General features: G+C 40.9%; 1 protein-coding gene across 6 annotated transcripts in view; it reads right to left on the bottom strand.

Moving 5' to 3' along the window:
- The window catches only part of slmapa (sarcolemma associated protein a), a 43,413-nt gene extending 29,643 nt beyond the window's left edge, over positions 1 to 13,770 (bottom strand). For all 6 annotated transcript variants that reach the window (XM_030777240.1, XM_030777241.1, XM_030777244.1 and 3 more), the window contains exons 1-2: positions 12,235 to 13,770; positions 1,290 to 1,437 (exon numbers count right to left, since the gene is read on the bottom strand). In XM_030777240.1, the coding sequence (XP_030633100.1) occupies positions 1,290 to 1,437; positions 12,235 to 12,432 (346 nt within the window). In that variant the 5' untranslated portion in view covers positions 12,433 to 13,770. The remainder of the gene's footprint in view (positions 1 to 1,289; positions 1,438 to 12,234) is intronic.
- Between the last annotated feature and the right edge of the window lie 410 nt (positions 13,771 to 14,180).

The following is a 14,180-nucleotide window of genomic DNA, read 5'->3' as shown; positions in this document are numbered from 1 at the left end:
ATTTATGTGAACTATGAATTACATTTAGTTCGTTTAACATGACAGTGACTTCAGCAAAAAGATGTGTATTCACTGAAATGTGAGTGACTCTTCCTTTTTTGTTACCATCACAGACAAAAATAACCACGTTACATAAAGTATGTAGTAAGAGCGGAGACACAGTGTGCTTCTTTTCTGTAACAACAACATTTCACGTTCCTTCAAAAATACTGGCTGGTAATACGAACAAAGGTAAGATGTTTAAAATTTAAGACTGTCTAAGTAGCACACACTTTCAGTCCTACCTGCCTGTTGTTGGTGGCATTTGTGTATTTTCAGTATAATTCAGAAACAATCTGATGTAAATAAAAAGTAGTGTAAGAGTGTAATCGCACTGTGCCACAGCTGAAATGTCATAAATGATCTGTGTGGCCTTCAAACTGGTTCAGAGTACTTTTTAAGGCCAAACCAAACAGCAACGCTTACTTAGCAGAATTCTCTCTAAATGTTACAGAAAGAGAAACTTGTTGCCTAAGTACGCAACAGACGGATTTCCCGTTTAAAGCTAAAACAGACACTAGAGGTAAAACAGAATTTCAGACGACACACAAACAAAGGTGACCAAATCACCTCCAATGGACCTTAAAAATAATAACTAGATTAGGCTATATGAGACTTACAGTCTTGATTACATACTTTACCGAGCTGCTCATCTCCTTAGCTGTTCTCTCACATTAAAGGACTCTTCCCGTGAGTAAGCCCACAGGCAATCAAAATGTGCTGTAAAACACTACTTCTCTTCACATGCACTAAAACGGTAAGGTATTTTGCATTTGTATCTGATTACGAAAGCTTCCATTTCCATCTGCTCTTATTACAACACCTTCTAGGCAGCAATCAAGAACCGCTCTTGGGTTTCAAAACCAGCACTCTGCCAAGGATCTTACATCATGGCTTGCTAACACAGTCAGAGAATCACATTAAACAATCCTGTCACATGTACTTTATCTTTAGGAGAGAGGGACAACTCCATCATGGGTGAAAAAAAGCCAGTGCCTTGCATTGTCGGAGTAAATTGTTATCTACATACTTCAGCAGGGCACTCACTACGCCACTGGTATTTTCTCTAAGTATTCATTCAGAAGATTCCACATGCATGAGCATTAGGCAACATTACTTACTAGAGAGATCAGAACTCAGACAGAAAATTCTAGTCACAGTTTAAAAAGTGAAACACTGAAAAAGACAAGCATTAAAACAAATCAAGAAGAACAGCCAAGCATGCTGTTGCTGCTGGACAGGCTGTGTACCTTTACGGGTGTTTTCAGTCACATCCACGCCAAACTGGATGATGTCTCCAGAGAGCACCTCACATGGAGGGCTCTCCTCAGACCCCCTGCTCAGGCGCTGGCTGTTGATAAAAGTCCCATTGCTGCTCTTGGTGTCCTGAAGATAGAACTGAAGAGAGGAAAGAGAGGTTAGTAAAAGGGGGGGAAGGAACAGTGCTTCAAATCAAAAACTGCTGCGCATGTACAAAATACACAGTGAATAAAGCAGTGAAAACATGCGTCTAACAAAGTTCAAAAAGTCACTTCCCCGTAGGTTTGGAGATTGTGTGCGTCACTTCACAACGGGTAACAATACGCAACACATACAATATAAATGCTGACCATGAATGTAAAGGAAAAAAAAAATTCTTTTATTAAACTATTCAACGAATAGGGCATCAAAAGGTGTGAATACGCTAAGACTTATTATCTTAACACTTTTAAAAATGAAATAATTCACTGTTAAACTGTGCTGATGGTTGGCAACAGCAGTAAAAGGAGGCTATAGCCTATCAAAGATCTGCAGCTTTAAAAGGTGTTATCCAGCTCCCATGCAAAAAATAAGCTCAGAGAAAATATAGTAACGTAAATGACGACAACATGTGTAAGCCCTCAAATCAAACACGAGAGAGCTCTGATGGTAACCGTCTGCACTAAGTCACACAGTCTCCACAGCCCGAGGGTTTTTCCTCTTCTGCTTACAAAAACAACCCAGGCGTCATGTCCGTTTTTCAGGAAACATACAGATTGGCGTGGCTTCAGCAGGATCCTCTATCCAGTGTGTGACTTCCTCAGGCCCCATTCTGATATAAGCATTGCAATCCATCAAATGTCTGTCATAGACCTGCTCCCAAACCCTGTGTGTGTGTGTGGTGTGTGCGTGCGTGTGTGTGCGTGTGTGTCTGCAATCACAGCCTTATTCACAGGCACAACAGACCAGCTCTCATTCATCTCCAGCAACGTGCTGCTAGACTCAAATGACATTGCTCTGATTCAAAAGCAGAATATCAATACAGCGTGAGCATCTCTGGGAAAACGGTCTTGTCTCTCCAGTCCCCATGGTTACAGGGCAAAGTCCTGGATTGCACAAACATCTGCAGAGACTCACTGCAGTAGTCAGAGTGTCATGCATACTGCTGCAGACGAGTTCACTGTGTACCAACACTGAGCTACGCATGTTCTGTGCAATACTGCATCCTCCCAAATGATGGTCTAAGAAAACACTAAGTGAGTAACTAGTCAAGAAGCCACTACAGCAAACACTTTGGCTGTAGAGACACACTGACTATTCATTTCAACCAGACCTTTATGTAAATACCCTGTATGTGTGCTCTAAAACAACTATTACATTTTGTCTGCAACTGAAGCCATTGAAGTTGTTCATAAATGTAATAATTGTATCGGGGTTGTAACAGTCACTGTGTTTCCTTGATTCTGTGCTTTATCAGTGGCCTGCACATTCATGCTGCATGCTCTGATGCCACCAGAAGAAAAACATGTGCATCTCTGAGATTGTGAGCGATGAAACAGCGACTGCTTCGTGGGAGCAGTGGGCAGAATGTCTCGGTTTGCCCATTTCTATGTCAAAAGCCTTTGTGCCCACACTTCCTCCTCACAGATAGCCTTACAATTCCAGCAGACCCACAATGAGCCATTCCCAGTCTGTCAGGGGTCTCAAAGCTCCACGTCGCTCAATTAGCACATTCAAACAGGTGCTAAAAACTTCACCGCCTCAGCTCCTGTTTGGGCGATGAAAATATCACTATTTGAACTAAGACTCCTATTGTGCCATGGTGCAGGGTGTGACTCTGAGGTGCATTTTAGGGTCAAATAACATATGCTTTCAATGTCTTTATAGCACATCTATATTCAACACCTAATGCATACTGTCAACACTAGCCCACTCAAGTACGGATGAGAGGAGAGGACCAGTGTCATTAGCACATCACAAGGTCATAATTAAAGGAAAAGGCTCAGGCTGAATAAGTGCTGCTTCTGTCTTCAAATGGTGATTGTAAGACGTTTCTGCTTTGACTTGGTTTATATTTATACGTATTCTATTCATTTGCCGAGTCCAGATGTTTTCCATGTTATTCCAGTGAGATCTCTGAAGACACCATAGTACGGATTAGGTTCTACCGAACAAAAAAAAATCTGTTCATTTCTTTTCTTCTTACACATCAAACTGCTCAGCTGGACTGCTGTGTGTGACCACGCTCTCTACACATCTTGATGCAAAATAAGAAACTAAGAGAAATTGAGTTGAGGATAGGAGAGAGTATTTCATTGACTCATTCACAAGTCATTCCATTTATGGATCAGTATATAGAGCATGTAGTTGCCATACTGTCGTGCCCACAGGACAAATCAAGTCTGCACTTAAAGGAAAACGAGTGTGTGTTATTGAGATTACTGGCACCATGGGCTGCAACAGCTATGTCGGTATCACAAAGTGCTGACGACCACACGAAAGCAGAATCTTATGTATTACAGTGATTACAGAACAGATTCGCAAACTCACTTTGGTACTTACCAAGCAGACCTAACATAGCACTTCAATGAGACACAACTGAAGCTTTAATGAGATTAGTATTAGTGATCATATCCAGTGAAGTGGTTAACCAGGATTCCTGTACACTAACACTATGATGTGACAGGCAACCATATGCTGCTCAGAGCAACAACCTGCTGATGGATCTGATTTGTCATTACATCAATGCACGGTCTGTGATAACGGCTTAATGGGCAAAGTCCCACTGAAAAAGCAGTCCTTGCAATGCAACTCTACTGCTCTCCCTGATGTTGGATCTTTTTTGGTCATCTACTAGGTTATTGTTCTCTTCAGCAAACCTTTAGCCTTACTAAGCCTGGGAATTTAATGAAACCATTTCTGTGCAGAGAACAACAACAAAAAAAAACCCCAACAAAAACGAAAAACATGGGGATTAATACAAAATGTAATTTGGTTTGAATGTTCCGGTCGTGCTGTTCCAGCCTGGCTGTTTTGCTCAGTAACATGGCCAGCTCTGACCAATCAAGGCAATGAGCTGGGCCTATCTATTATATAATATCAGTTGTCCAAATGGTTAGCCATGGAAAATACATGTTTGTCACAAGTCAAGCATTCCCTATTCATTCTCCTCACATGCTTATCATTTCTATTACATGGGTTTACTGGGAGCCCTGCAAAAAGATAATATATTCCACAGTGCTCATCTCTCAGACATCATGCCATATCTCCACTAAAACATGACTCCCCTAACCTGAGAGCAGCTTGACTCCGTGATCAAATTAGATGGAGTCTTACATTCATTTTCACCGCAAACACTATTCAAATCCTCTCTACGGTAAGTGTCATTAACTCTACAACAAAACGATTCAGCTTTTCAATAAGTTTGAATTAATGACCTTGAGTTGCAAATTAAATTTAACAACATTAGCAGCACAGAAAGTACTGCACACGTTGTTTGGCTTTTCATGAGGCAAAATAGTCTAAGCTCAGTAAACTGCTACAATGCAAGAGGTATCCTCTTATAAGCAATTTAGGGGTTCAGAAGTTCTGGAAATTTCTCAGAGATTCCAGCAGTTAACCTGAAAACCCTCAGGTCATGACTGGTCAAGGACAGACAGTGCATACCAACAGCCACCCAGCACAGACAGAACTTTGTATCAAGATTAAACACTACGTGATTCAAACAAAACAGTAACCGCTTTTACGCCAACATTATCATGTTTGGTCCAGGTATGCTCTGCTTCCCCATCAACGGTTTTCAACCCCATGGACTAGGCTGACTGTGAGGATCTCTGTGTATCTCTGGATGCAGAGACAACACAATGTTTCACCCCTGCTCATGAGAAGAAAGATGAAATACACTATGACCAAAGTCTAATCCATATCCTCACAACACAGACCGATTTACAAACAGAACACTGTTTGTCAAACAGTCCATGTCACTGTTTGTTTAAATCTTTCATTAGACACTTTACTGTGTTTGTGAATTCGGCTTCTCCACAAAACTAGCTATGACAAGCGTACTATTCTCTTCCACTGTGTGGCATTACAAACACAGACAGACGCATCACTGTATTCAAAACAGATTTTATCACAACTGTGTAATACAGAGTTCGTCAAACTCACTTCTATGAATGCCAAAACCACAGTATTTATTCCATGAGAAGAGGCTTTTGCTAACGCCAACTATGAGATAGCTGAATCCATTAGGCTCCCTTAAGAAACGCTGAATTTTTACTTCCACATCATAACCCATGTTCAGCTTAGGTCAGCCTTAGCCGAGATGGACTGGTCCTCTTTTGATACTTTTATAGCCTTAGCAAACGATCTTTATGTGGAACTCCAGTCAAGACATGCTGCTTGTGAGACAAAGCCACACTATACTAAAAAAGACTGATTGATAAGACGCTGACTAATACCAGGCATTAATCAGTGAGTCAGACGACAACCGACAACCTTAATCCTCCCACCCATGACTTTAGCTGCATGTTCGCAAACCTTTAACATTTGGAAGTCAACAGTAGTCTATCCAATTACAGGTAGCATTCATTAACACACATACACACTTAAAAAAAAAAAGTGTGCCACCTGATCAGCTTCCTAATCGCCTCATTGCTTTGGCTTCAAGTACAGAAAACATAATCAACCAGAGCTGTGAGAGTACCTATCAAAACCTCAGAATGACATTCTCTGAGATGCCACTTGCCATTCTCGCTGGGCTTTAAAAAAAACAAAACAAAACAAAACAAAACAAAACCTCACTGACCTGTAACTCAAGCCCACTATCTCATGTTTGCTTTGAACTTTGCATCATCCCCAGTTCCAGGGCTGAGAGGCTCCACACACATGGCACTCTGACTCACCCTCTGGATCTGGTCCAAGGTCTCAGAGGCCTGTGGGTGTTTCCAGCACCGGAAACTTCTTCAGAATGCGCCTCACGTGAGGAGCCCCCTTCTCCTGCTCCCACAGACACAGTCAGCCATGCAGGGATCAACAAAGCTGCAGCATTTCAGCCGCAGTCAAAGACTACAACAAGGGAAATTAATCAAAGGTCTGATTATTGTTGGTGTTGAATCAAGCCTCTTTAGCTTGTGTCAAATTGCATAGAGCTCTTTTTCTGTGTGATGTGTATCTGAATTTAACAAGCCCTCGAGCTAAAATGAAGCTCTTCTCTACCAACTTGACAAAAGACCCCTGTCAATCACAGTGAGGCCAACATACTGTGTAAGAACAGAAAACAATTTCCTTCATCTGGCCCTGACTTGACTGAACAGAGTCTGTAGATGAAGTCTATCTTATAAAAACTTGTGGCCTTGTATGTAATGGTCTCTCAACATGTATGCTGCAGTTACAGGTTACACAACCAGAATATCTCAACGTATTTCCTTATTTGGATTATGAAATGCGCAAATGTAAAACCACAAGAGACGAATATCTACTGCTGCTGGTCGAGGAGTCAACACTGTTTCAGTACTGGGTGGTGAAACTAGACAATGCGTGTGGACCCTTAAGCAAAGTGTTCATCAGTCCCAAATAGAGAAAATGTTTTTTTCTTTCTTTTATGACAACCAAGTCGCCAAGGCCAAACATTTGCTACACTCAAATTGTAAATCATCAGCCACTGAAGGTCCTTGAGCTTTTCAAAGTACAACTGCTCAAAGAACATCTAAAAAGGCAATTTGGCTATGCAATTTATGAGAAAAGCATAAACCCACCTGATGTAAACCTTCCACAGTCTAACTTGGCACAGACAGCTCTATTTATACAAAGAGTCTTACTTCGCACGAATCAGACACGTAAAATACATCTAAGAAAAACAAAAGAACACAAAATAAGAGCATGAAAGCAGCTCAAGTCACAGTTCAGTCACCACAGAGACAAGCTCAAGGAGTACAATTATTCTCAAACACACACATTCTGGTTATGTTGTACTGTCTGCTGGGATATACTTCAGCTCCCTACAGGTTTATTATAACCAGTAAGGTGAAGTGGGTCGAGCTTGTACTACACAGGAGTAATACACATTGTAAATACCCCCAAGTTAGAAAGCAGATTTCACCAAGATACCTAATGTAAGGATTCTAATGGGTGTGTTTACAGTAGCCTAGAGACCAAAAAGGGAACTTTGTTAAAGTGACTTCTAGGGACAGACTTAAAGACCATAACACGGGTTTCACTGGGTGACGTTCTGGGAACAGTGTCAAATGTTTTCAGCTCAGAAAGGGAAAACAGGTGTGTTTAAGGGGAAAAATGCAGTGCATACCAAGGCGTCTTTACTATACCAATTCATTAGCAGAGAAGGGGGCAAATAGGTGAGTGATAAGGGTAAGCAATAAAAAGACAGTTTCCATGATGAGCCATTTCAGAACTAAAACAGGTGACAGCAACAACACTATAAAACAAACAAACAAAAAAAAACCCAAAATAAAAAGCATGATAAACACCTGGTGTTCCCACTTAAATTCTAGAGTGAGGAAAAGTGTTTCTGTGAGGAGTAAATCTTCACAAAGGCATTTTTTCCAGATGGGGTTTGCTCCAGTTTTAAGGGCGTCGATGAGAATCATCATCTTCTATGTCTTATGCAGCTGGGCCAATAGTTCTGGAGAGGGTGTGGGTGCCTCATGGGGCAATAGAAAAGTGCATATGTGGACTGGGGGGCAGGAAGGGGTCTTTCTGACTGCAGTCAGCTGCTAGCAAGTCACACAATCACAAACTGGAGAGAGGGGGGTGTAAATTCCAGTCGCCTATTTTCAGCCTTGACATCAGAACTCTCACTTTGCTGGAAAAGAGGCAGCAGATGAAAGGTAGCTGTTTGAGACCTCCAAGCGATCTTACTCCTTACTAAGTCTGAGGATATTATTGGAACGTCAGACAAGCCTTCTCTTCTTTCTCACTTATTCCATTACAAACAATGGGAAGAGTCAAGCAAAAAAGCAACAACTGGCACATGTTGTTTGGAAAACCAACGGTTCTGTCAAAACAATCAAAAATAACTAAAACAGTATGCAAAGTCCGCATCGTTCTAGAGGGAAAAACAGAAGAAACAAAATTAAGTATGACAGTACATAATTAAACCAGTCATGAGTGTAAATATGATATTCACAAATGGTTGTACCACTGTTTAAAGTTACCCAGTTAAGCAGTTAAAATGTTATGGGTCAAAAATACGGAGCCATCAGCTTTAACAATCGTAAATGGGCCAGTATTACTTTTCTGTTCATTAAAACTAAGAGCATGTCTCTCAGCTGCTCTTTGACAGTGGCAGAAGTATCTGCCAAAACTGACTTGACTCAGTAGGGCATCTGAAAAAGATCTGAAAGTTGTTTAGACAATGGTTGCTCTGGGTGGAGTTATAATATGCCTGCTTGTACTTGCCTCCCATATGAGTATGAAGATGTAAAACAAAGGTGAGCTGAAAATTGGCTTTCCTCTCATTCCTATACAGCTCAGCACAGACAACCTGTTCTGTGCTCAAATCACCATGTGAGACAACAAAGTGGAGTAGTACTATATACAACACCGTGTGACACCACAGTGTAAGAGGGCAAGTTACCAAAAACAGTGAATACTAATAGTAATTTATATTTTTCACGCAGGTTGACAAAAAGGGACATGAACTTTGTTCTGAGCTGGTTTTAATTACTCATCAGCTGTTTCCACTGAAGGCTGTGATAGTACACATGTTAGCGCAGATGTTTTACTTGTGTTTCACTTCCACTGTTTCAATGGCATCCAACAGTTCATATGAGGGCCCATACAGAAAAGATCCTTCTCCTCAAAAGAACACAAGGACTAATTCAGGTCATTGTGAATAAACATGATGACAAGACAAAGCTTCTTACAATAACCAAAACATAACCAGAAAGGAAACTGTGTTTTCTTTATTTGATTAATCTTACCTAGTAAAGGTCTCATGAGCCTGCACTGCATTCATCGTACATTCTGACAACAATGTCAACACATCATGTGGTGAGGCATAGAAAATCCATCTTTCCAGAATGATGAAAAGAACAGCTTAAAGTAAGACTTTCCATAATGCTTATGGACAACAGCTATTCCATGGAGAAGGAGAGTATGTCAAATATCCACATCTAACTCACAGACAAACCAGGTGTGTCCAGCATCTCCAGAGATAACAGTAATTACTTGATTACTGAATGAGACTTCTGAAATGATCATTCAATGCTATGGAAGAATCAACTTGTTTTCACTTAGGATGAACCATAAGTTGTCCTGTAGGCAGCAGGTATGTCTGGGCTGCATCATGGCGTAACCAAGAGGTGCGGTGTTTGATGATTCAGCCTCAGGCTTCACAAGGCAAACAAATCCAGGCCACAAGATTTAAAGGTTCACTCGATCAATGGGATTTAAGATTGAGCACAGACTGCTCTGCTCTGAGAGCACACATTTTTGTGCCCATAATAGAAAATCCTTCCACCGTTTTAATCAAAATGATTTAATGCAGGGAAACCTGAACAAGCTGTTTTCACATTTGATATTTAAAAGTGAATACAAGCATTCGAAGTAACAAGTCAGTTTTCCTGGGACAAACATAATGCAATTTTAGCTCCAGACAAGTAGACCTTACATCTGGGAGTTACAATAAACCATTTTATTACATTAATGCACACTTTAACCAACATTTACAGGAGACGTAAATAATATGCCCCACGTGGAACTAAAAAAAAACAAAAAAAAACAAAACGAAACAGCTGGAACAGAATCTTTACTTTTAAGTAGCCTAATAAGAGTTCTAGAAGTTCTCACTAAAAATGATGTTCTGCAGATCCACCTCTTAGCCATAAGGCAGAGCATTGTGTTTGCCATTACTAAACTGACCGAGGAAAGACCTTTGGCAGACCTTAGAGCCGACAGGTCGACAAGTCCGCATGTTCTGACGCTGGTGTGACTGACTGCCAATACTTGGCTGGCCCAATTTTGGGTGAGTCAGACTTGATATCTCCGCTGGATTAAAACAAGGATGTGAAGGATGGACCTCCTCTTTCAGGTCACAAACTCTATCCACCAGCAAATTTAAATCTCTTCTAAGGAGAGCATAATATGGTTCCCTCACTCTTTTCTCTGCTGAACAAAACATCTTTTGCCACAGGCATGAGGAGAAAGATGTTGTATAACACCTGCCTAACAAAATGATCTACCAAACAGGTAGCAAATCAGGCAGAAACTGTTGCGGCACTATACAATATAAAATGCCAACACTCAATTATTCTGTCAAAGTTCCAGAGGTCACAAAATGGGGGGGGGCGGTTTACAAATTTCAGTCTCTAATAGACTACATAGTCTTTTTGAAAGCCTGAAGAATATTCTCAATTTGTAAAAACACAACTTGGCTGTGTCTCAAAAATATCCAAAAACGTAACCACATAAAATAGCCTAGAGCAGGAACAAGTCAAGTTCATAAACTGGTCTCCACGACTGGTCTTGTCCATCATACATCGGGCTATATTACACTTCTGTTTTTGTCTTAAACTTGCATCTTTGCTTTAAGCAAATACACTAATGTACTTTTCACAGAACAAGATGTTAATTACTTGACAGTTTAAGATCAGCAGTCCTGAATCAAAGCTTTAGTATGCACCTGAAGTCATCGCCTTTGAAATTTCCGAAACCTGAACGTAAGATTATGGGTTAATGCTATTATAAAACCTTGCCCAGTTTGTCTGCAAAAGAGACATCTTCGATCTAAACATATTTACAGTCTCTGAGGAGATTCAGAGACGGTTTAAGACTGAGCATTTCTTAAATGGGTCCAGACATTCTTGATACATATGCATCCTGGAGTACTTACCATTTTCATGGCTAAGGGTAGTGCCCTTACATTGAGCCAAATCTTTTTAATCTGAACTGTGCAAATTTAAAGATCTACTCTAATTGTGTGGTTGTTTATGTCATTAATTATATAAAAACAAGAGTTTCCAATGCAATTATACATTTCTTTTTATTAAAATAATTTACAATATAAAATATAAATGTGGCAAGTGTTTCACTTCCCATCAGAAATACTTAAAAGCAACCAAAAGTAAGCAAAGGTATTAATTTTACAAGGATTCATTTCCAAAATTCATTTGTAAATTCTCAGCTAAGAAATTGTAAACATTATTGCAAGTCAATGTCCAGTAAACATTAAGAAAACCCTGACCATTTAATCTGATTACTATTCTTAGGTCATGCACATGTCACGGTATACATTTTCCTGCACTATTATCGGCACTATTTTGAAATACATACACATAACTATCTAGTAAGCAGCTATGTAACTTGGGTGGGGTGTAAGAGGCAGCTGGGACCCACTAAGAAAGCCATGAGAAGCTCATTATCTTTCCCCATGAATAAACACGAACCTCCTGCTATCCGCTGTGTCCAGACGACCAATGAGCCCTTACAACAACATTTTAATCCCTTTAATATCCACAAAAACGAGCTATAATACTAATACAAGATGAAAATCAAAAGGAAAGCCATGAAATAAGCCGTTTTCCACAATATTCTGAGGAAACCATCTCGAAAGTGACGATACAACCCTATATGTTGGGAATGCTGAACAGTGAACATGACGTCTTAACGCAAACTATGAAAGAAATCGGTTCGGATGACATTAAACGCAGATTATCCGTTCACTAACGTGCAACCTTTAAGTTGCTGTAAACAGTTACTGACACAAATGTAAAGTTGCAGCTCTGCAACATTATATGACTCAAATTCCATGCGAGTGGAACCACGGCGCGAGCTAAACGTTAATGTAAACACGGCGCGCATTAATAAAGCTAGCGTTGCCTGATCCTTGTAGCCGAGAGTGCACATTCAGATTTTTATACTCGTAGCTTGCAGTTCGAGCTCGTTCGACCTGTTCCGCGTTCCTGCTCGGTAAAAAATGGAGCTGAGCATCTGACTTACCTTCCCCGTCTTGTGGTCAAACCAGACGAGAGCATGGTTCCTTGACAACACCTTGCAGTCGAACGTTGCGTTGTTCTGGGCAGGGCGACACCGAGCCACAGATCGCCCAATCTTGACTGGCTCATCCAGGTAGACATGGCGTTCCTGAAATGGGTGTGAATTCGGGCGGCAAGTAAAGACGGCCAGTGCTGAAGGCATTGATGATGGCTTGGGAGTGTTACTCCAACCAGAGACGAAAGACAGGGTTTCTTGATCCAGACTGACAAACGTTCAAACTTCCTATCCTTTATAAAAAATAGTGGCTAGCTAATTATCTCGGTCGTGACTCACAAATACACTATTTCGAAAAGGCACACCACTTGAGAAATTCTGTCAGACTATATGCAGCCTATATAACGCCCAAAACACATTTTCTAAACATTATGTACAAGTCTGTTTTCCGTCTCCCAAGACCCCCATGATGTCAGATAAAGTCTAGAGGCGGCGGAGTATGGAGCTTCCCTCTTCTATAAAACTGTAACCTTATCTCTTTAAACTGAAGTGACTGTCCACCATTCAGCGCACACAAACAACGTTCCCTTTCTTCACTACTTCAAATACAAACGACTTAACATGGTGGTCTAATAAAAATTAACTACACTTGGTAACCTGCTGAGACAGGGAATACATCTCTCCGTTGTCACCTTGCTTGCTAGCGACTGCTAGCTCATTGCCTGCACAGCTTCACCATTCGGAATCACAAACGTTAACTGTAAGGTTAACTTCACTTGACGTGGTGTCTCTTTCAGGACAACTGAACCAAATGATTAATTATGACAAATATTTGACTAGTTAGATAAAATGGCTGACAAGCGTTATGCTTGAAAAGTTAAAGCATGCGACCAGCAAGTCTTACAGATTTATTAGCCACCTACCACTCCCCACATGAGGAATAACCCCGAATCAATCTCGGAACACTAACTAAACGCTGTAGTCTGGTCACTTCATATCATGAATCTACTCTCGGCGTTTTTAAAGGTAACGAACTTGTGCAACATGCACCAAATGTAAAGTTAGCGCACATGCTAGCGTAAGCTAGCTAGCTAATAAAGAAAGTAGCTGGCTAACTCGAGTCGCTAACCTGCTAGTTAGCTCAGTAAATAGCAAATCATCTTAATCCGACCAGGCCTTTTGTAGAGTTCAGTCGTACGGTCCGCGCCCCGAAAACCTTCGAAATATACAGGAGCCACACTCTTCAGGGATGAAACACTTTCTACTAGGAAAATACAGGTAAACCCCGTATTATTAGCAAGCCAGCTAGTTTGATAACTAGCCAGATAGCTAAAAAGACACGGAAAACTAAGTCTAGATGTGTTTCAACAGCAGCCACACACGCAGCACGAGCCCCGACGATTTGTAACATAATCCACAATGTGCCATAGGTTTCGTTAATGTGCACACTCCCCGGTGAAACTGAATTAAGCAATTCGGCTATAAGTTACTGCCGACCCCAGCTGCGCTTGGGACAATTTGGGTTGACTTGTCCTCCTCCGCAACTAACCGCCGCCATACTGGAATGAAATACACAAACCGGGCAGCGCCACCGCGCTAGCGCACACGAGTTGCTGAGCGCGTAATGGTGGGCGGGATTGTATTTCGACATTGTAAAATAGCCAATCATCAAACAATTTAAATCATGACCGAAGAAGTATCCAATCCCAAACAATATTATGTTATTACTTAATCAACTCTTTTCGTCAAGCGCAAGTTTTTTCTGACTTCACTGTGTACAATAATTTAGTGGTCGTAGTTCTTCCAATAACGCAGAAGAGCAAGAGCACTGACATCAGCAAATTATTTTTCCTTCAAACATTAGCATCTGGACAGCTTCTTCCACAGAGATAATATAACGGAGCTCTTACCTTAGATGAAGGTAGTATCCTATGGCAAGTTCTCAAACAAGAATC

The sequence above is a fragment of the Chanos chanos genome, chromosome 6 (genome assembly GCF_902362185.1).
Source record: "Chanos chanos chromosome 6, fChaCha1.1, whole genome shotgun sequence".
In the NCBI taxonomy this organism is placed as follows: domain Eukaryota; kingdom Metazoa; phylum Chordata; class Actinopteri; order Gonorynchiformes; family Chanidae; genus Chanos; species Chanos chanos.
This window is presented reverse-complemented; position numbering and strand designations above follow the sequence as displayed.